The sequence below is a fragment of the Brachyhypopomus gauderio genome, chromosome 6, assembly GCF_052324685.1.
Source record: "Brachyhypopomus gauderio isolate BG-103 chromosome 6, BGAUD_0.2, whole genome shotgun sequence".
NCBI lineage: Eukaryota > Metazoa > Chordata > Actinopteri > Gymnotiformes > Hypopomidae > Brachyhypopomus > Brachyhypopomus gauderio.
Window position 1 is genome coordinate 515,751 of NC_135216.1, and position 22,746 is coordinate 538,496.

Consider the following 22,746-nt stretch of genomic DNA (forward strand, 5'->3'; position numbering starts at 1 on the left):
TTCACCACAATCGAAATTTGTCCTCCCCCTTTTACCAATCTGTGCTGTTAGAACACACACACTAGTGATTACTAGGGGGCTGGTGCACACATGCCCAGAGTGGTGGGCAGCCCTAGCCTGGCACCCGGGGAGTAGTTGGGGTTAGGTGCCTTGCTCAGTCATGGTCTCAAGCCTGGAAATCGAACCCACAAACATCGGTCACCAGGGTTCCCACACCTTGGTTAACATCAAATTCAAGGACCTTTCAATGACTTTCCAGGACCAACTTCCTCAAATTCAAGGACTGCACCTGGCAGCATTTACCTACTGTTACCCCTGAATATGTTGTCAAAAAACCATGTTAATTCAATGCAAATTCAAAAGACCGAATGCCATTTCAAGCCATGCATCCTGAAATGTTCTGTGCATGACATTAAGCGCTGATTAAACGAAAACTTAATTCACACTCAACATGACTGGCAATTTAGCAGTGTACCTGTGAGAAGGTGACATTCACGTAAAGCGGCTACACATACGTTAACTACATACAGGAAACACTAGCTTTCGGTGCTGAACAAACAAACAAATTTCTCTACAGGAGAATGACCAAACTTTTGCAAAGTAAAAGTCAGCATATGCCCTATAAAATCAATATAATTTTAAATGAACTTGTGCTGGCAAAATAATGATACGTTGACAGTAGAAAAATAATAATAACAATAATACACATATGCATATACACATACAGTACATACATAAAACAGAGGAGCAAAGCCATATAATGAGATTAGAACTATAGATTTCTAGAGAAATCTGGTGTGAGATGATTCTTGCATTTTCCAAGTTTTTTAATCTACTTAATGATTCTTAATTAATTCATTCATATAGAGAAAATAAGGCTTTTACCCACTCAACTTACTGTAGTGAATGTGGTATTTTGCTAAAAGTACGACTACATTTACGGCATCAGATAAATCCGAACTTAAGTTTTCCGCATAAAGTAAAATGGTATCAAAAGAATGTTAAGTTGAGATTAATCGAGTTTCTAGTGTCCATGCAAAAACTTTGTGAATGTTGACATCAAAAAACAAATGCTCCTGGAATTCATCTTCTGACTTACAAATGTACATGAATCCACATAAAGTTTAAATCTTCTTTCAAGAAACATGGCTACAGGATATATCTTATTTATTATTTTGAAATGAGTCTCTTTTACTTTAGAAGATATGGGCCATTTGACAAGCCATTGTGGTTTTATAATTTGTATTAGGATATTTCTTGAAAGAATCTCTATTACATCTTTTGTCTCATAGCATCAGTGATAATCTTGTTATTACACTTGAAGTCAACTAAGTTAGTCATTCACTTTTAACATGGGCATCGAAACAGTCAACTCTGAATATAAAATGACATTTTTGATTAATTGAATTAATGCTAAAGTAATCACTTTGCAGACTTCCTTAAAATCTTTCTAGACTTTCTTAACAACTATCAAATCAGATTTACATTTACGGCATTTGGCAGACGCCCTTATCCGGAGCGACTTACATTTTTATCTCATTTTTTATACAAGTGAGCAGTTGAGGGTTAAGGGCCTTGCTCAGGGGCACCTCAGTCATGGCCTCAGGTCTGGGGATCGAACCCACGAACCTCCGGTCACAAGACCAGTTCCCTAACCACCAGGCCATGACTGCCCTTATATCAGATCATATTTTTCAACAAAAGATGAGAAAATTTAAACATTATGACAATCATTTTCATAGCAATCTTTTGTAAATATTGACTTCCTACCAATTGTGCCCTATTATTCCTTGACTGCACTCTTCATCCATGTAAAATTTCAAACCCCCCAAAATATTCAAGGACCTTCAAGGACGACTGTCTTTTATGCCTGTTTTCAAAAACTTTCCAGGGCCTTGAACTTATTTTTTCAGATTCACAAACTTTCAAGGATTTCAAGGACCCGTGGGAACCCTGGGTCACAAGACCAATTTCCTACCACCAGACCGTGATTGCCCCCCAAAACCACGACTCTGGTGGGACTCGAACCCACAACCTTTGAATCACTCCACCAAGTGCTACTTAGAAGTCCAATGCGCTATCCATTGCGCCACAGAGCCACCTTCTTAATGAAGATATAAAAACATTGATAACAGAATAAAGTAATAAAGCTGATCGCATCAAATAGACTACATTATGAAAGTGTAAGAGTTCAATGAGATAATAGAGATGGTTTTCAAAATAGCTAAAATTGGCATACACATATAGCCTGCTGTGAGCTGGATCCAGTAGTATAAAAACTAAATGCTGCACCACTATAACGTTTGAATTTTTAGCTCTACACTCTTTATAATCTGAGCATATCAGAAATGTATTAGTCAGTAGTCAAATCAGTTAGAGATAGAAGCATGGCCAAATAGTTACCGACTGCATTAAAGTGTGATATGAACACTGCTAAAATGTACTGTAATGCAGTCTCTTAACACTTGGTGGCAACACTTGGCTATGTGCGCTTAACATTCCTGTTGAGCGAACAAGGATTTTTATAGCCAATCAACTGGGCTGTTATCAACATGCTCGGTTCGGCCAATCAGACGCGCTGTTCTTGTTCGACAAAAAGTTTCCAAGATGGTGCTTGAAAGCACTATGGTCTGGTAAGAAATAAACAAAGTCGTTTATACGCGGTGTTACTGATCTGTACCTAACCTACAGTTAATGTGTATTATTTCGAAATGTGTGTTTAATCTAATTATTTTTTTGACGTGCGAGTCGTTGTTTGAGAATCAGGGCGACCGAGCGATCAAAGACCGGCGAGATAATCCTGAGTCATGACCGCCCGGCTGTGCTGGACTAGAGACCGACCGAGAGAGTCGAGATATAAACACACGGGAGTGTCCAGATATAAACACACGGGAGTGTCAGGAGTGATATAGACACACCAGACTAAACGTGTGCCTTGTGCTCACCCATAATGTCTTTAATACTGATGTACCAGCTAACCCGAGGCCTATCTGGCCGTGTCAGTGCTGGTCTGTACTGTCTCTACTCCTCCACACCACCGCGATGTTCTCCGCGCTTCACTGAGGGACGCGTCTCAAACTGGTGTGTGGTCTTAGTGTTTTAAACCAAGTACACACAGCTGTCCCGACTGGGCTGAGTTAAGAGCCTGGTGAACCCCTAGTTGGGTGAGCTGTTCTACCGGGCTCACTTTAGCTGTGGGTTCATCACACCGACGTGATCCAGCCAGTGTAGCAGGACACCGCGGGTCTCAGACGAGCTCTCCGTACCGTGTTAGAATTGTCACCATCACACTACATTACATTTTAGTCGTTGTTATGATATTAGAAGTCGGTTAGAAAATATTAAGGCCTCGGGCTCTTATGTTCATAAAGCTGACATTTGACAAAGTACACTTGAACGTCTTTGCAGTCAAAGGGATGAGACACAGGCATCACTATAATTGACGTTTTCTCTACGTTTTGCAGTGTGGACAACAGTGAATACATGAGGAATGGCGATTTCATGCCTACCAGACTACAAGCACAGCAGGACGCTGTCAATATCGTTTGTCACTCAAAAACACGCAGCAACCCAGAAAATAATGTGGGGCTCATCACGATGGCCAAGTGGGTGGTATTTTCAGCATTGAACTTATTTTAAAAGTACTTTTATCTCTCGGGAACTATACGTCATGTTATGCACTCTGTAATACTGTGTGTTAATTTGATTTGGAGTGATTTATGAATGTTTTTATATGTGCACAGTAATTGTGAGGTCCTGACCACTCTTACACCGGACACTGGTCGCATACTCTCCAAACTGCACGCTGTTCAACCACGTGGAAAGATCAGTTTCTGTACTGGCATTAGGGTCGCCCATGTGAGTGCGCTTGTACTGTTTACTTCACTGAATATAGTGTTTAAAGTGCTGGATTAATTGACTGTTGTGTGTGTGGGTGGGGCTGTTTAGCTGGCACTGAAGCACAGACAGGGTAAGAACCACAAGATGAGGATCATCGCTTTTGTGGGAAGCCCAGTAGAGGACAATGAGAAAGATGTAAGGATGTGAATGCATGTACACAATGTCTTTTGTTACTCACAGAACTGTGGCTATGGATGAAATGTGTTGATCAAACAATTCTGAATGGTTGTGCAAGTTGTTGGTGTGTCAACAGTTCCTTTAATTTATTTTTAACAGCTGGTGAAACTTGCAAAACGGTTGAAGAAAGAGAAGGTCAATGTGGATGTGATAAATTTTGGAGAGGAGGTAACTGCTTTATAGTAATAAGTGTTTTGTTTGGGGGAATGACACGATGACATACATTTTACAAGAAAATCATACTTTAGAGAAACTTGTATCAGTCATGACAGGTGAAGACAATTCTGGCTTCCAAGTCTGGTCCTTTCTTTGAAGGTACCAGAGTAGTGTCTGGACCAGTGGTGCTGACTGGAGCTTGCAGGCTGTTTTGTTCTATTCTACTTTTCTATCTGGATTTTGCTTTCATTTACCATGTCTCGCTGCCTTTCCCATCTGCTCTGGCTCTGTAGGAAGTGAACACGGAGAAGCTGACTGCATTTGTAAACACTCTGAATGGGAAGGAAGGTACCGGCTCTCACCTGGTCACCGTGCCTCCTGGCCCCAGCCTGGCAGACGCTCTGCTTTCCTCGCCCATACTGGCCGGAGAGGGTGGGACCATGATGGGGCTCGGTGCCAGTGACTTTGAGTTCGGAGTGGACCCGAGTGCGGACCCTGAACTCGCTCTGGTAAGATAATTATGGACTTGATCTGGAGCAGTTTTTGGGGCCCTCGTCTACTATTGACCTTTAAAATGAAAATTTATTTATATAGCGCTTTTTATAATACGTTGTCACTTTTTAGAATATGTTGTCATGAGTCTAGATCCCTAATGAGCAAGCCAGAGGTGACAGTGGCGAGGAAAAACTCCCTATGATGGTGGGGATTAGGAAGAAACCTCGGGAGGACCAAGACTCAAAAGGGAACCCATCCTCCATTGGGCGGCCCGCTAGCAGAAGTCCATATTTATAGTTCAAATATAGTTCTATAGTTATTGTTGTAATTCCAGGCCGAGAAGTCACAGTCCCTTCAATGCAGGTGGTGATTAGCATCTGGTTCTGGCAGGCTTATCTACACAACATAACTAAAGGGAGGGGCCTGGAGGTGACCAGTCATCAGGGCTCACTGAGACATTGCTTTCCACCCAAGTCATTCTCACAACTAGAGTGACCACATGACATGGCTGGATGACAGCATCAACATCTCAGATTACCAGAAGTCTCAATGACTGGGGCCCTGAGCTCTACAACTTCACATGTAGAATTTTAGCTGAAGGCTTGATTAAATAGGTGAGTCTTAAGTCTAGATTTAAAGATTGGAACTGTGTCATAATGTTGGATTGGAGCTGGAAGGCTATTCCATAACTGAGGGTCTTTAAAGGAGAAGGTTCTGCCTCCAGCTGTAGTCTCACAAATTTTTGGAACTAAGAGAAATCCTGCATTTTGGGAGCGCAGAAGGCGAGATGGGTTATAGTATGGAATGAGTTCACTCTGATATTGTGGAGCAAGACCATTTAACAGCTTATAGGTCAACAGAAGAATTTTTTAATCAATTTGATATTTTACCGGATGTCAGTGTAATGCCGAGAGAGTAGGACTAATATGATCTAATTTTCTATCTCTAGTTAGGACTAATATGATCTAATTTTCTATCTCTAGTTAGGACTCTAGCTGCAGCATTCTGTTCAAATGCTTTAGATGAAAGAGAGTTTACAGCAGTGCTTGTTCTGCCACTTTGATCTTCGTGGTTCTGCACTTTTGAGCCAAGGACAAAACCAGAAGAAACATCTTTAGCAGAATGTCAGAAGTGTTCCTGTACTCTGATCCCAATCGTTACATACGAGTGTAATATTATATCAGCCCTCACACACACACACACACACACACACACACACACACACACATTTAGATCATTAGCAGTAATACAGGTAATGATAAAATAACTGACTGCTAACTGATCCTGTGAATTTCACTTGCCTTCACAAGCATATTTTTTACCTGGGTTTGAATGTAGTTTTTTATATTCCACATAATGTTCTATATACAAGGATCAAGTGATGGTACAACAAACGACTTGTACTACAATACGACGTCAAAATAGCAATAGCATTTAACGCACAATACCCAACGAAGATTACAACTAATGTGCAATACACTGATGGTGCCTAAAGTCTTCAAGGTATTTGCTGCTGCATAAGGGTACACAAGTGGACCTCGTTTAATTTAAACTGTCTTCCTTCTCTCCACTAGGCCCTCCGTGTATCTATGGAGGAGCAGAGGCAGCGGCAGGAAGAGGAGGCTCGCAGGGCCGCTGTGCAGTCAGCAGCTGAAGCTGGCATCCCCACCCCTACTGCTGATGGTACTGATGCTTTGGAAGAACACCAGTATCATTTTGGTGGTGTCTGCTGCCCAATGAAAAGATAATAGTTCATGGGAAATGTATATTTGCTGTAACATTTACTTTATTTGCTTTAAAAAAATGAATGAATGAGCTTGTCCAATCAGTAGTTTTCAAATTTTACATTTGACATAAGTTGATGTAAATGTAGCTGTAGTATAATTCACCCAACTTTAACCTGGGTTGCACTTGGGTGCTGAATGATGCTGGATAATGTGCTATGGAAAGGCAATTCTAGTTGAACAAGATGGAACCCCTGAGATTATAGTTGTCGGGTTTCGTAGATTACAGTCGTAATGTGTCCTTGACTAAGTCTGTGCCATTACTTATGAACTGGATATTGTTTAAGGCAAGTATTTGAAGATTTGGACATGCTCTTTGAAATTGAGTGAAATGCAGTACCAGTACTACTTTGGTTACATGTCTGATATTAAACTCCACTGACAGCTAAATGCTGAAGTGAAGCAATGCTCTGTTCCTCTGGACCTTTCCTTCAATCTGTAATCAAGATGAACGCATTTGTGTCCATCTTAGAGTCAGAGGAGGCTCTCCTGAAGATGTCCGTGTCTCAGCCTGAGACCGGTGTACCATCACTCCCAGACTTCAGCAGCATGACCGAGGAGGAGCAGATAGCCTATGCCATGCAGATGTCCCTGGCTGGGGGAGGTGAGTGTGACTGGTCGTTTTCTCTGGCTCAATCTCAGTATTGTTGGTGCCCATCACTGGAAATCGACCTTTAACAGAGGTTAGGGTTCCATTTTAACATGTCTGTTTATTTGGAAACCCCTTGTTCCATTTTTCCAAATAAATCAGTTGGAGTAAATATACACAGTTCAACACTGGAAGTCATTGGGGGCAGCCTGGAGTCTATCCATACGTGTTTTTGTATGTTTTTCCTTTTCCAGAATTTGGTGAATCGATGGATACAGGGGCACCAATGGACACAACAGAATCTGCTAAGGTGCAGTTCACCTCCCAGAGAGATGATTTGATTTATTGTACTCATGAATATCTTGTTCCTGTCATCTAAATATCTTCCTTTCGTCTTCACACTGTCAACAGGAAGAGGATGACTATGATGTAATGCAAGATCCAGAGTTTCTCCAAAGTGTGTTGGAGAATCTGCCTGGTGTGGACCCCAACAACGAGGCTATTCGTAATGCCATGGGTTCCTTGGCGTCCCAGAGTGGGAACAAACCAGATGGCAAAAAAGACGAGGACAAGAAGAAATAATCTCCCTAGAAAATGATGTAACCCTCTGGTATTGATAGACAAGACGTTTGACAAAAAAGAAAAAAGCCCAACAAAACGAATGGGCAGTGAGACTTTCCTATAAATGTCCCAGAAAAGATTAGTGGTGGGCATTACAAGTAAAGGATGCCCTAAACATTGTTGACTCTGGATGCATACAATTTAACTTTGGCAGATATTGGCAGTCTATACCTCAAATGTACACAGCTTTCTCTCATTCTTTCCCTGTAGTGGTTGCTTGCTCAATGTTCGCAGCTGTTTTTTTCTTTTCTATTTCCATTAAAGATTTGGTTAAAATACAATACTGATTCACTTATTTTGGCAAAGCCACTATCTAATAAATATAAGTATTGGTTCAGACAGAATAGTGAATAAAAAGCAGTCTCTCACTGCACATTGAAATGACAAGTTGGTAAGAGTAGCTTACTAGGTTTTATTTAAGATCTTTTAAAAGAAAATGTAAAAAAGATTTGAAAATAAAGCATTTTCAAAGGAAGATGTCAGAGTGTCAGAACTCCATGTACATTACATACAAACACAAACTATAGCAGTTAGTGTCCATTTTACCTCCGGTGCAACCATTTCCTACTGTTTCTCTCTATAAATGGCCATGGTTACATTGTTACTGATACAGTATTTAACCATAATAAGCATTTTAAGAGAAAGTAAGGTGGGGAACCTAATCTAATACAAAGCAACATTCTCCTACCAAGAGTTCCAGTGCAGGTTTGTAACAATATTTACATATCCATGTATCCTGGTATAACGGTTCAAATGTATACACATCATGTAGACTAGTTCCTAATGTGTACCACTTCAGTACCGACTACGATCGGGCTGGGTGAAGGGCTGAAGGCACAAGTTCAGATCATTCAACTGTACGCTTTCCTCGTTTTCTTTACAATACATTCTGGTATTAGATGTCAATGAATGACAATTCCAGTAATCTGGACATTTTTAAGATGGTGGATAACAAACATTTTCAGTATCACAATAAAAGGTCTTTAGTGACATCTGACAACATTTAAAGAATTCCACAACTAGAAAAGAAACCTTATTTACCCAACATATGACATGATCAGACTTGACAGATGCTGTTTGGAATACTTATTTCACATTTAACATGTCACAATCATTTCAACATTCATAATACTGCACCTTTCATAAAAACATGAAAATGTTTGATCTGTTTTGAAACAGTAGTGTCTGCCAAGGTTGCTTATCCTAATGAAATAGGCATAACTGTATCTCCATTGTCCTTTGTCAGAGTAATTGTTCCATTTATGTGAACGCATTTATTACCTAATGCATGCAGGAAGTAGTGTTCATGTAATTCTTCAAGACTGTTTAATTGTTCAAAGCAGTCCGAACATTTAAAGTTTTCTTCTTGGTCTCCATTTCCATCCGTATTTACACTGGTTGTTGGTCCCTCCAAAAACACACTCATTTGCACAAACCTATCTGTCCAAATAAGATCATTAGGAATAGCATTATCCTGGCTGTTAGTGGTCATTGTTTCCGTGTGGACTGGTGGTATACGTTCAACATGTGGAGACTGAATATGAGAAGGTTCTGGGCTTTCTGAAGCCTGAGGTAGGTCAGTTGTGTCAGTTTCTGTACAGAGTTGAGTACTGTCCCATATTCTTTGTTCTGGAAGACCACTTCTCACCACAACGTTTGGAGAAACAGGCCCACTGCTTGACATTTGTTGGAGTTCTTCATCCTCAGATTCCAAATTAATGACCTGGAGACGTATACTTGAAAGACTAGGTGTCACATAGAGCTTATCAGGATGTGGGTAAGTGTAAAGGCTCTCATCATTTGGAATGGCATCAAGGTTCAGAGTTGATATCAGCGACCTGCTTGGAGGAGGAGTTATGGATCCTGTGCAAGGATGAGGGCTCCCGCCTAATAATGAGGTAGATTCATCTGTATAGGTAGAACGAACTTGACTCTTTGAACCTGAGGAATGACATATCTGATGGGCATAGAGAAGAGCCCCAGTTGAGAAGCAGGCCTTACATCTTTTACAACTGTATGGAAATGTCAAGGGCTCTGATGGAATTTCAGGGAGAGGGAGACCAAGATGCGTATTGTGCATCTTCAAATGTTCCTGTAGGATTTTGTTATTTGTAAAGGAGATATTGCATTTGAGACACTGGTGAGAAATTGTACCATTGTGAAGGAGGCTGTGCTTAACCAAGTTTCTCAAACTACTGAAGCTTTTTGCACAAACATCACACTGTAAGCTCTTTGACAGCTGATGAAATGCACACTGGTGAGCATGAAGACCCTCTTCATGAAAAAAGGTTTGGGGGCAGAGGGGACAAGCAAAAGGTCTTTCTCCTGCATGGGTCATCATGTGGTCTTTGTATGAACTGAAGAACATAAACTGGAGGTTACACTGCGAACAAGAATAGCAACGGCTTTTCACACGATGAATACGCTGATGCAACCAAAGTCTGTTCCACCTTTCAAAAGATTGGCCACAGTGTCCACAAACGTATTTAAAACCAGGGGCATGTGTCTGCACGTGAGCACGTAAAGTCCGGTATCGCTTAAATCGCTGACCACAACGTGGGCACTCAAATTTCCAGAGACTTGGTGAGATTTCTATGCATTCCAAAGAGTTATTAGAGGATGCACAGCTCATCACAGACGGTGATGCAGGACTGGAATCAGTTATTAACTGATCATCATTAGGCAGGGGTACATTTTCAAGCAAAGAAGAATCCTTCATAGCATGACAAGGTTGAGAAGCACGCTGTTCTGTCCTTGGCAGAGTATTATAATCAATATAAGAATTCTCCTCAGACTGCATGACACTTGACTGAGAACCATTTTTATAGTTTTTAGTTGTGAAAGTCTGCAAAGAACTGCAATTACTTTGTGAATTATTCTGAGAGTAAATCAATTTTGGGGTCTCCCCATGCAAAACATCAGAAAGTGATGCACCACAGGCCACTTCCTCCCCACTGGAGTGACAGCACACCTTACAATGAACACTTACTTCAGAATCCTTCTCATAACTCTGTCCACAAGAAAAACAGAGATATGGTGGAGATGATGTGTGGGTTAGAAGGTGGAGTGTGTACTGGCACCATTTCTGATAGAGCTGCTTACATATCTGACATTTGAAGAAAACTGGCATGTTTACTTGGCCATCCACTCCCTGACTGACCAGAAAGCCCTCAATGTCACTATGGGTTCCATTTAACTGTTGCTTGCCGATACATAATTTGGATGCTTGATGTGCTCGCAGAGCAGAAAGGTCAGAGAAAGCATGACCACAGTGACAACAGGAGAAAGGGGTATCACCGGTGTGCCCTTGGGAGTGAGTTTTCAGTGCCTTAAGCCTATTAAACCCTTTACCACAAATGGAGCAGGCATATGGTTTAACAGGCCAGTGTGTTTTCTCATGGGCTACAAGGTGCAAAACCTTCTGAAAGGTCTTTCCACAAACTTTACAACACGGGATGTTCTCTCTTCTGTGCTCACGCACATGGATTTTCAACTTAATTTGGTTGGGAAAACTGTTGCCACAAATCTCGCAAATAAGGCTTTTGTTATTGATTGATGGGGCACTGGGTTTGCATTGGATACTTTTGCCTGGTTTATGGGTGGACTCCTGTAAGTGAACCTTAAAATGTGATACCAAATCACATTTTTGAGAGAATTCTTTAGTGCAGCAAGGACATTTGAGAGATGTACGCTGCGCGTGAACTTTTGTATGGGATTTGATTTTGGAGAGGTGAGTGAAGCGCTTCCCACAGTGTTTACATCTATAAGGTTTCTCACCTGTATGAATACGTCTATGAACAGTATATGCTGAGATATGATGGAAGATCCGACCACAGTATTTACAAGTGATCATTTTTTTGGCTATTCCTTTTGACAGTGATCCCTTCTTTTCCATCTTATTGGCTGCAAGACGCGTGTCCTCGTTCAGAATAGCCATGTAGTCTTCATCATAATACTGAGTAAATCCATCAACTGCCTCAACTCGAGAATGTTGATGTGAAATAGCTTCACTAACAAACTTTGCTCTAGATGTATCTTCCAATGTAACATCATTACCTACAGCTTCTACACTCAACTCGTGTTTATGTTGATCAGATATTTTGACACTTGCATCTACTTGAAGCTTTTCTGACTCCTGCTCCTGTATTTTTGTGTCACAACATGCACCGTCAATTTTGCCAGAGTGAAATCCTATATTATCAGCAGATGCCTGCTGAGGTAGTTCAAAGGCACCACCACCATTTGGCTTAATGCTGAGAACTTTTTCCTTCTTCCTCTTATCATGACGAGTCTTTTTTCTACGTGGTCTCCTTTTCACATTCTTATTTTTTAACTTTGGAACAGAGTTTGTCAAAAGAGCAATGTGGACCCCTTCCTTCTCCGATTTCAGTAGTGTCTGACTAGTGTCGGCATAAAAATCTGAACTCTTTTCATCATCCCTCAAAATAACTTCTGAAGGCATTTCAGTCTCAAGTGGGATTTCACAAAGATCTAACAATTTGTCACTTTTACTCATCTTCTGCTGCACCTGTTCATCCACTGTTTCTCTGCTATATAACTCGTTTTGTTTACATTTTGTGATCTTGGCTTTGGATCTGGTCTTCAAAACTGGATTCTCTAGACACTCAGCAACTACATTTGATGGCTGCTTTATTGTTTTCTGGTCAAATCTCTTCTTCTTTTTTGTATTTCTACTCAGTGACTCTACAATTGAACTAATCTCACTGTTGAGTTTTCGCTTCCTAGTTAAAGAAGGAATACGTGTCACTAGCTGCACTTCTTGGTTCTTTGATATTTTTAGTGGATGACCAAAATGTGTGCCAGAAACCCCTATGCTCTCTTTATCTGTGTTTTTAACTTTTTCATCAATAACATCACAGCTACTCTGATTGGCAAGAGATTCATGGATGTTGCATTTGTTTGGGACACCTTTCGCCCTACTAGATTTTTTAGCTTTTTTCATATTCCTTTGGCACACTGCTTGACTATGTGATGACATTTTGATGTTTGTTGCCCTAAGATCAGGTTTCAGAATCCCTTTGACTTTTGCCAGTCTTTTGGAATGCCTTACATTTGAAAGCTGCAATTTTGATGACTTATCTTTGGACTTCTTACTTTTTCTCCTTGAATGAGTGGGAACGGTCAGTGGCAGGTCTACTGCATTAGATGGACTAGAAACATTCCATTCTACAAGTGGTGTTTCTAAGCTACTGTTGACCGCAATTTTTAACAACACTCTTTTTTTTCTGGGTCGACCAACCTTTTTTTTCACCAAACTTTCAGGTGTTGTAGATTTAACTTCTGTACTGACAACACTTGGAGAAAGATTTGTGGTTTGACAGGGTGGTACAGCACAATCCACAGGAGATATGGATATATTTTTCTTGGACTTTGGATCACGTTTCATTGTTATAGAGGATTTTCTTGATTTATTTTTTGTCTTTGATGGTTGCTCTGATGGAACATACTCTCTTTTTTCAGCTTCATCTATAGCAAGTGCTTGTGCAGATTGAGTTATTTGTGCTCTTAATATTGTAGATTTTCTCTGCTTCTTAGGAGGTCTTCCACGACCACGACCTACTGATTTTTTCTCAGAACCACTAATAAGACTAGCGGTAGACAACGAAAGTGAGGGGGCTGTTTCCTCAAGATTAGCAGGACCCTCACAGAGAGCCAAAGACACATTAGTAGAACAGCTGCCAGTTGTAGACAAATGGGAGCTACTTTTCTGTGAACTGGATTTTCTAGAGGTGTTCATGGGCAAATCTGTCTGTATTTCTTCCATCTTTATTATGTTTTTAGAAACATTATTTTGAGGGACTTTCTCTAGATCTTGGGCTGTTAGGTTTTCTGAAGACTCGTGAATTGCTGCCAATAGTTTAGCCATTTTAATTAGTGTCTTCTTTTTGAAAGGACGGCCAACTCTTCTTTTTATTTGAGGAGAATTTTTAATTCTTTTCAGATCACCACATTCATCACTGGAATGCTCCTTAGGGGGAGTTACTTTAACTGAAACAACTTCTTTGTTAAGGGAATCTGATACTTGCGATTGAGAGCCACAATCACTGTCTAGGTTCATATCTTTGGTACCAGTATTCCAAATAAAAGGGTTCTTCTTGGGGCCAGAGTCTTGTTGTTTTGGCTTCTTTAAATTGTTTTTGACTTCCTTGGTTGTGACGCACAGATTCTCTGGTTCAATTTTAATCTCAGGCATAGGCCGAACTACATGTTCCAATTTCACTGGAGACACAGTTTCTGTAAACAAATATGGGTCGACTGATCCAAGGTTTTTTGTGTTTTTCTGTGATTTTTTTGGTTTCTTTTTTACTACATTTTTATTCGAATCACATTTCAGAACTTCTTCAGAAGTTTTCATAATACAGAAATCAAGTTGCAAATCTGGTGTGTTGTCCAATCTCTCAGCCACGTTATGTTTGCAATCTGTTTGACTGTCACTATGATCTTGTGCTTTCTGGCCATTCCCTTTCGAAGTGCTCAAAACACCACATGTAATGGCATCCTCTGAATCCATGGTTTCCTGTGGAATTGCAACATTACTCTGGGGCTTGACACATTTAACATTTTTGTTAGATGGTGATTTGATACACTTCATGGATCTCTGGCTCTCGGTACAAGAAGCTGGGTTACTTTGCTCCAGTGAAGAAAGGTGTGATGCAGACAATTTAGCAGTTTCACTTTGCTGTTTTGCTCTTTTACTTTTCTTAGATGTCTTTGTGTTCTCTGTGCTCACACTTAAAGAAGTGGTCTCAGAAAGGGAACAGGATTCCTTTTTACGGGATTTTTTTGATTGTCTTTTTGCTTTTACTGAACTTTCTGCTTTAGAAGTTATTCTACTTTGCAAAGTCTCCAAGACAAATGGAAGAATGGAAGAATGCTGGGGCACAGCTGGAGTGGTTGTGGGTGTCCGTGCACTCTCATTCTTGATTTCAGAAACTCTGTTTTTTCTTGGCTTCTTTGGTATGACCTTTGAAGTGACTATATTGATGGTCCCAGTTTGAATGACTGGAAGGACAGCTGAAGATTGCAAAAGGATCTGGGAAGCACCAACAGTGTGGGCATCAACTGCTGAAGCGATCATAGCTTTCTTGTTACTTTTTTTGGCACATTTTGTTCTTTTTTGTGTCTTTTTAGTGATGGTGCTTCTATTACTCTCCATTACTGAAGTACTGTCCATATGCAATGATGAATCTTCACATGGAGAATGACTCTGATTAAAGGTAGTTAAATCATCAATTTTCAGTGCCCTCTTGTTTCGTTGCTTCTTAGTCTGTAAGATTTTCTTATCCTCACCAACAGGAACAGCATTATCTAGAAGAATTTCACTATTGATCTCACTCTGAATTTCTTTATTTTCCTCTGTATTAATCAATTCTTCTTTTAAAAAAGCCACAGAATCACTCTGGTTTACATTCAGGACCTCCATCTTCTTAGATGAGCTAAACAATGTCTCATCTTGAAGGTGTATTTTTTTGTTTGGTGACTCACAACTTCCAATTGAAGAACTGCAAGAAGTTTCCAGGATTTTATTGTTTTCCTCTGGCGGTATTTTCATTTTCTTTGGTTTCATTTGCTTTCTCTTTGTGGCCTGCGGAACATCAGTAATGACTCTCTTATATTCAGTCTCATCTTGCTTTTTTATTGGCAAGATCTTGAGGTTTCCATTAGAATGGAGATTACTGCTACTTTTATGGGTGACCTGCATTTCAGTGCCGTCACAGTTCATTGCCTGAGAGACAGAAGTCTGTTCATCTATTTTTTGGCCGTGTTCACTTAAGGTCTCACTCCCCAACATTTTTCTTTTTCTTGGCAATTTCTGCCTTTTCTGAGCATTTTGTGGGTTTTGACTCAAAAGGACGTTTTCAGAGACAACTGGAACTGGATAAGCACATGGTTCCACAAGTTCTAGTATGTTGCCTGGGACCACTGAGATCACTGGGACCACTGTTTTTCTTGTAGATCTACGCGTCTTGGATATTTGTTCTGAATGTCTTGTATTTTTTCTTGTGTCACAGTCATGTTTATTTAGTGTGCTTAAAGATAACGCTGCAGTATTCCCAGCTTCCTGTGTGGGTGATGCTTCATCAGAGTGGTTCAAATCCGCTGTTAAGAGAGAGGGCACAGAAGCCTCCTGATGTTCCATGTTGTGAAGCTGCTGTGGACTAAAGCGGATATCTGTTTTTTTACTGTAACCATATAAACCAGCTTTCTTTTTGACTGCCTTATTTTTTTTTGCCACCAACTGAAATCGTCGATCAGCTGAGAGGGTGTCGGTGGAAGATGCTGCTTCTTGTGCTAGTATGCATTCAGCATTTGACGGGTTATTTGGGCATATCTCTTGTCCAAGAGGCAGATTAGATGCTTCATTCTCAATTGCAATGTCATTTGTACTGTTTCTTCGAGTTTGATGGTGCTCTGTAGATGCGAGTGTGGAGGTAGGAGGAATCATCTTGTATAGGTTGTGTACAAGGTCCTCAAGTTTACTGACAGAGGTAGATGAACATGCACGACTTGGTTCAGCCGAATTACTGTTGATGACACATGTTTGAAGTGCATTTGCTTTCTCAGTTTGAACATTACTTTGTGATGGACAGTGTTGGTCTTTGCTTATGCCCATTTCATCAGTTTCGTTTGAGCACCAGTTTTCTTCCACTAGTGTCAATCCACTGACAGACACAGCTGGCTTCTCATTTTGCAATTCTGTCTTGTTGAGATTTATATTAGTTTTTGACCAAGTATTTCCAAGTTGACCAATTTGATCAACATTATGCCTTAGGTTCTGGTCATCACATTCAAGTTTTTTTATTTGGGTAACTTGAACATTTAATTTATTACCAGGTATGTTAAAACTTGTAGGTCCTGTAGCATTGTCATTTTTAGAGAAATACTCTTCAGTGAACTTAGTTTGGCTGTCTACACACTTTCCAAGGCAAACATCATTGCAAGCCTGAGCCTGTCCTGTGTTGTAAGAGTCATGTTCAGGAGTCAGTCCCAGTAGTATAGCAGCTGACGGAAAAGTGCCATCTTCATTCCCGCTATCTGATTGGAGTGAAGGAACCTTGGATGCAAGTTCTTGTAGATTTTTAGTCTGCTCATCCATGTTAAATTTCATCAGACCTAACTCATCTGACACACATGGTTTCTTAGAAAGATCAGAAACGAATGTCTGCTCTGTGTCTGCGTGCTGTTCAAGAGAGCAAACCTCAGTGGCATTATGGGATCCCAGTGTGCTACATTCAGTCCCTCTATGAATCTTGTAGCTCACAGACTCTTCATCGGTGGAAGAGTACAGCTCCTGGATGATTTGCTGCAAGTGAAAATGAATAATTTGTTATAACAGAATCAAGTATTTATTTGTATTTTTAAAAATGTTTAGCAAGACAAAACCTACCGTTTGATGGATGTGTTTGGACTCAATAGACAACATATTTGTGCCGTCTTTGTCTTCTTTTATCCTCTCTCTCTCTTGCACAGTGGACAAGTAATCTACAGGACGAAAGTGCTGCTTCACTGGGTCCAGTACTCTTGTCTCAGGTTCCTCATAAACTACTGCAGTTCTACACATGTCCACTGATAGATCTTGTTCCAATTCCATACCATTGCTCATTTCTAAAGCTTCTTTGATTACAGATGTCCAGTTAGACGAGTCGCCTCTTTCCAGATCCTGTTTCTGTGAAATAAAAAAACAGCACATTCTGGCATTTAAAGAAAGCTACTTTTCAATTAGGAATAATCTATAATAATGATTTACCTCTTCATGAGCTGATGCATGTACATCACTGATTCCAGCAGGTACATTGTTGTTGATGAAGCTATATTCCTCTCTTGTCTCTGCTGCTGTAGTTTCTCCATAACTCTCCGTCACATCTCCACTGTTGAACCTAACGGGACACTGATTAATTGGGAAATACAAATATTTCCCGGAATCAGCTGCTGTTCCAGAAGGAATTCCCTGGCAATCAGGAGAAAGAGTCTTGGAAGCACTGTGTGTGTAGGAAGGTTCTACAGACAGGACGCCTCTCATCAATTCAGTCTCCTAGACACAACAAACAATACTTAGTTTTACAAGAAAGATTCTATTCTGCCTCAGGCTCTATGTTTTCCATAAATTAAATAATTCATATACCTTGTCTGGAGGTCTTTGTGGCCACATGGTATGGAGAAATAGGCTTTCCCCATAGTCCCCATCTGCTGTTACTTCTCCATAATGGGATGAAGTATTATCCAATCCTTGGCATTCGTGTGACACATTATAGGCTGTTTCTTCACCATGTCTGCCCTGGGTATTCCATGGAGGGAACTTGCCATCCATACTTTTATGAATCTGGATAGTAGGCCTTAACTTTTAATTTCCATCTGCTGATAAAAAAAAAGAAAAAATATGTTAAAACTGCACAAGATGCAAACCTACACACTGAAACACACAAGAGACCGCAGATGTAAAATCTTCATTAAGCTTTACTTATTAATTTTACTAATGAATACACATACGTTGTATTTTGATTGCTAATACACAAATCACTGTATAAATTAACTCCAAGTAATTTACAAAGTGTCAGCAGAGAAACAAATAGTGTAGAGCACAAGTTCATTTATAAGAACTGACTCATAACGCACTCATAACTGCCACAATACCACAGAAGAGTGGAAACTGACATCTTTTTCAATAAACCTGATGAGGTAATCATTCTGTCATTAAATGACCAGCAGCTTTATTCATACACACATTTGCCACTAGAGGGAGAGGCAACTCCATATATCCTTATAAAGTGATGTTGATGTTGGGTTATATTAAAGAAGAAATGGTTGGGCCTTGTACTTGCTGAAAGCACAAAAGGGTAAAAAAGTCCAAGACCACAAAAACAATTTTTGTGCTGAGATTTGCCATTACTAAGAAGAATGAGTGCAGATTAATGTAACCCCCTAGATTCAAATATATTAATGTTTCACACACAAATCAAAAGTAGCCATAGTACACACAATCAGGATCACTGAACTAATGAAAAAGAAAGCTGTCAAAAAGGGCAAACATTCCCAAGTGAAAGATGATTACACTTGCAATTTTGGTAATTTTTAAAATACATGTCCCTTCAGTGCCTTATTTGATAGCACCTACATTTAGCATGTAGATTATCTTTAACATTTACCTAACCTAACATTTATTTGCATATAAACTACTATAGATTAAATGTTGACTAGACTTGCCATCTGTTGTGTTGGTTTTAAATGTAAAAGCGCTGTAAAATTAAATAAATAGAGCACTTTAGGAGTAAAGGTAGCCTATCTACTGGCTAGTACTGAAGGTGGTCTCCTGGGTGTAGTTCATCACTGACCTAACTGCAAGGAACCACAATCAGGAAAAAACTTCATTTTTTAATTATGAATTGGTATCTAATACGAGTTATTTCTAATATTCCATGTTACATGTTTTCACATGTGAAACTAATGCCAGACCTCACTGACCAAGTGACAGATAGTATTGACTGTGTGAATCTCAAAGCTGGACATCATGGTGAATCAAGGGTGTCGCAGGGCAGTCTTGAAGAGGCCACTGCTGACTCCTGATTTAGCCAACACAAGATCAAACTCAGTCTTTTAAGGGATGAAGTAAGATAGGCAGGTTGGCAACTAACCTCTGCAGCGCCTAGCCTGTCCAAGACCCGAATTTGACACCCTTTGGGTGAATTTATATAAGAAATGTCCTGGACCATTACAGACTCTCCATGCACACCAGCCGCTCCTGCTGCAGTTGGGCTGAAACTCGCTGCATTTAAACCAGCGCCACAGCAGCTACTCGTGCAACGAAGACTGGTATCGGTATTCATTTACACAGTCTAAGACTGTGAGATAGTTAAATGTTCAAACAAGATAGACAGCAGATATTAAAATCACAACGCCTTATTTAATTCGCTAGCTAGGTAACTTGCTAAAAATGCTTTAACCGAACAGTAAAAAAATATTCAAATAGCCACAACGGGGTACCGAGCTAAATCTACTCCACGTTCAATACCGTGAAACCTGTAGCTAGCTTAAACCACTAGCTTAGCTTATACGAATGATCTAGCTAGATTAAAAAGTGCCATAAAAACGAGCTAACTAGATATCTGAGATAAAGTGAGGATTTTTTTCCCCAAGAACTAGGTGTTTACGGATAGTGTAACATATTAACTACCAGTCAACTGTATTGGCAACAGCTACTTTTCTTTCACACGCCAGCAAACTATTGGCCACATACCAAAGTTACCTCAGCGAACATGGTTATGGTAGCTCACGGCTAGGGTTAGGGGTTAGGGTAGCTCACAGCTAGGGTTAGGGGTTAGGGTAGCTCACAGCTAGGGTTAGGGGTTAGGGTAGCTCACAGCTAGGGTTAGGGTAGCTCACGGCTAGGGTTAGGGGTTAGGGTAGCTCACGGCTAGGGTTAGGGGTTAGGCTAGCTCACGGCTAGGGTTAGGGTAGCTCAAGGCTAGGGTTAGGGTAGCTCACGGCTAGGGTTAGGGTAGCTCACGGCTAGGGTTAGGGGTTAGGGTAGCTCACGGCTAGGGTTAGGGGTTAGGCTAGCTCAAGGCTAGGGTTAGGGGTTAGGCTAGCTCAAGGCTAGGGTTAGGGTAGCTCACGGCTAGGGTTAGGGTAGCTCATGGCTAGGGTTAGGGTAGCTCAAGGCTAGGGTTAGGGTAGCTCACGGCTAGGGTTAGGGTAGCTCACGGCTAGGGTTAGGGGTTAGGGTAGCTCACGGCTAAGGGTTGGGGTTAGGGTAGCTCAAGGCTAGGGTTAGGGTAGCTCAGGGTTAGGGTAGCTCACGGCTAGGGTTAGGGGTTAGGGTAGCTCACAGCTAGGGTTAGGGGTTAGGCTAGCTCACGGCTAGGGTTAGGGGTTAGGCTAGCTCAAGGCTAGGGTTAGGGTAGCTCACGGCTAGGGTTAGGGTAGCTCAAGGCTAGGGTTAGGGTAGCTCAAGGCTAGGGTTAGGGTAGCTCACGGCTAGGGTTAGGGTAGCTCACGGCTAGGGTTAGGGTAGCTCACGGCTAGGGTTAGGGTAGCTCACGGCTAAGGGTTGGGGTAGCTCACGGCTAGGGGTTGGGGTAGCTCACGGCTAGGGGTTGGGGTAGCTCACGGCTAGGGGTTGGGGTAGCTCACGGCTAGGGGTTGGGGTAGCTCACGGCTAGGGTTGGGGTAGCTCACGGCTAGGGTTGGGGTAGCTCACGGTTAAGGGTTAGGGTAGCTCACGGTTAGGGTAGCTCACGGCTAGGGTTAGGGTAGCTCACGGCTTGGTAGCTCATGGCTAGGGTTAGGAGTTAGGGTAGCTCACGGCTAGGGGTTAGGGGAGCTCACGGCTAGGGGTTAGGGGAGCTCATGGCTAGGGCTAGGGTAGCTCATGGCTAGGGCTAGGGTAACTCACAGCTAGGGTTAGGGGTTAGGGTAGCTCACGGCTAGAGTTAGGGGTTAGGGTAGCTCACAGCTAGCCACTTTTCTTATTCTCAAAGAGCATTCTACCTTGTCCACACAACGTGAAGGACATATTGTACTAAACCACACGGATGGTGGAGAGCAGGCCCGCTGTGGTCTGGTTCGCCATTTCGGCTCAACATGTTTTGAACGACCTCGTTAAAATGAAAACAACGAAGTTTGTCCGAGTAGACGCTAGCAGGGTCAGGTCCACACTGCCCACCGTGTCCCTCACCCCGCACACTCACCGCTGCAGCTGGCCTGGTCACTTCTTGGTTTACGAGGGATCATTTCATCGATGTCCAAAATGCAACTTGTTAACGAGCTCTCCGACGCGATATGGGCTCCTGTCTTATATTGCGTGATATAAACATGTATTACCCCGTGGCGCTGTATTTTCCACGGCTGTTGTATCCAAACACAACATCCGCAAAGACCGGAAGCTACGATACAGCCTGAGTTACAAATGGGGTTTACTTTAGGTCATCCACAACCCTAGCGGGTGTCATATATAATCTCATATATATATATATATATATATATATATATATATATATATATATATATATATATATATATATATATATATATATATATATGAGATTATATATATATATATATATATATATATATATATATATATATATATATATATATATATATATATATATATATATGAGATTATATAATTATATATATATGACAATTGTAATTGCAATTTAACAATTGCAATTTCCCCCAGGGGATTAATAAAGTATTTCTGATTCTGATTCTGACACATATATATATATATATATATAATAAATCCCCTGAGATCAAAGGGTGGCTGTTTTGAAGAAACTAGAATAGAAAGCATGTTTTCAGTTATTTCACCTTTTTTTGTTAAGTATATAACTCCACATGTATTAATTCATAGTTTTGATGCCTATATATATGTATATATATACTGCTAAAAAAAATAAAGGGAACACTAAAATAACACATTCTAGATCTCAATTAATAAAAATCTTTGAAATCAGTTGAAAATCTCTCATTTCTACCTGTTGTCTGTTCCATTTGCACAAGAGCAGTTGAAATTGATTCACAATCAGTGTTGCTTCCTATCTGAACACGAAGTGTGGATGACTTGGAGTTACATTGTGTTGTTTAAGTGTTCCCTTTATTTTTTTGAGCAGTGTATGCAGTGTGTGTGTATGTATGTATGTAAATATATATATATAATATATATATATATATATATATATATATATATATATATATATATATATATATATATATATATATATATATATATGCCCACCTGTTTATTTATATTTAATTTATATATTATGTTAATTAATGTTAATATTTATATATAAAAAATGACTGACACTGCAGTCACATCAGGTCAAACTGCTGTGCATGTTTCACATTACTAAAAATGTGTGTATATGTTTGTGTGTAAATGTGTGTAAATGTTTGTGTGTGTATGTTTGTGTGTATATGTTTGTGTGTATATGTTTGTGTGTGTATGTTTGTGTGTAAATGTTTGTGTGTGTATGTTTGTGTGTAAATGTTTGTGTGTAT

The 22,746-nt window shown here is 40.4% G+C and overlaps 2 protein-coding genes and 1 non-coding gene across 5 annotated transcripts; 1 reads left to right on the plus strand and 2 right to left on the minus strand.

Annotated features, from left to right (window-relative positions):
* Nucleotides 1–2,007: 2,007 nt before the first annotated feature.
* trnar-ucu (transfer RNA arginine (anticodon UCU)) lies at nucleotides 2,008–2,099 on the minus strand. The gene is given in 2 exon segments: nucleotides 2,008–2,043; nucleotides 2,063–2,099. It is a non-coding gene; the product is annotated as a tRNA-Arg (tRNA).
* A 425-nt stretch (nucleotides 2,100–2,524) lies between these two features.
* On the plus strand, nucleotides 2,525–8,003 carry psmd4a (proteasome 26S subunit ubiquitin receptor, non-ATPase 4a). Its single transcript, XM_077007990.1, has 10 exons — nucleotides 2,525–2,633; nucleotides 3,465–3,605; nucleotides 3,744–3,858; nucleotides 3,949–4,035; nucleotides 4,177–4,245; nucleotides 4,527–4,742; nucleotides 6,303–6,411; nucleotides 6,985–7,116; nucleotides 7,356–7,411; nucleotides 7,513–8,003. The coding sequence occupies exons 1-10, from the start codon at nucleotides 2,608–2,610 to the stop codon at nucleotides 7,681–7,683; spliced, it is 1,122 nt and encodes a 373-aa protein (XP_076864105.1). The 5' UTR covers nucleotides 2,525–2,607; the 3' UTR covers nucleotides 7,684–8,003.
* A 111-nt stretch (nucleotides 8,004–8,114) lies between these two features.
* On the minus strand, nucleotides 8,115–21,618 carry LOC143516425 (uncharacterized). 3 transcript variants are annotated; one of them, XM_077007988.1, is made up of 5 exons: nucleotides 21,429–21,618; nucleotides 17,867–18,096; nucleotides 17,492–17,776; nucleotides 17,132–17,410; nucleotides 8,115–17,047 (listed from the first exon to the last, which is right to left on the minus strand). In XM_077007988.1, exons 2-5 carry the CDS (start codon nucleotides 18,050–18,052, stop codon nucleotides 8,921–8,923), a joined length of 8,877 nt encoding a protein of 2,958 aa, XP_076864103.1. In that variant the 5' UTR covers nucleotides 18,053–18,096; nucleotides 21,429–21,618; the 3' UTR covers nucleotides 8,115–8,920. The 3 variants fall into 3 exon arrangements, with proteins under 3 accessions (XP_076864103.1, XP_076864104.1, XP_076864102.1); XM_077007989.1 differs by having other exon boundaries at nucleotides 17,492–17,632; nucleotides 17,867–18,099; XM_077007987.1 differs by having other exon boundaries at nucleotides 17,867–18,099.
* Nucleotides 21,619–22,746: the final 1,128 nt, after the last annotated feature.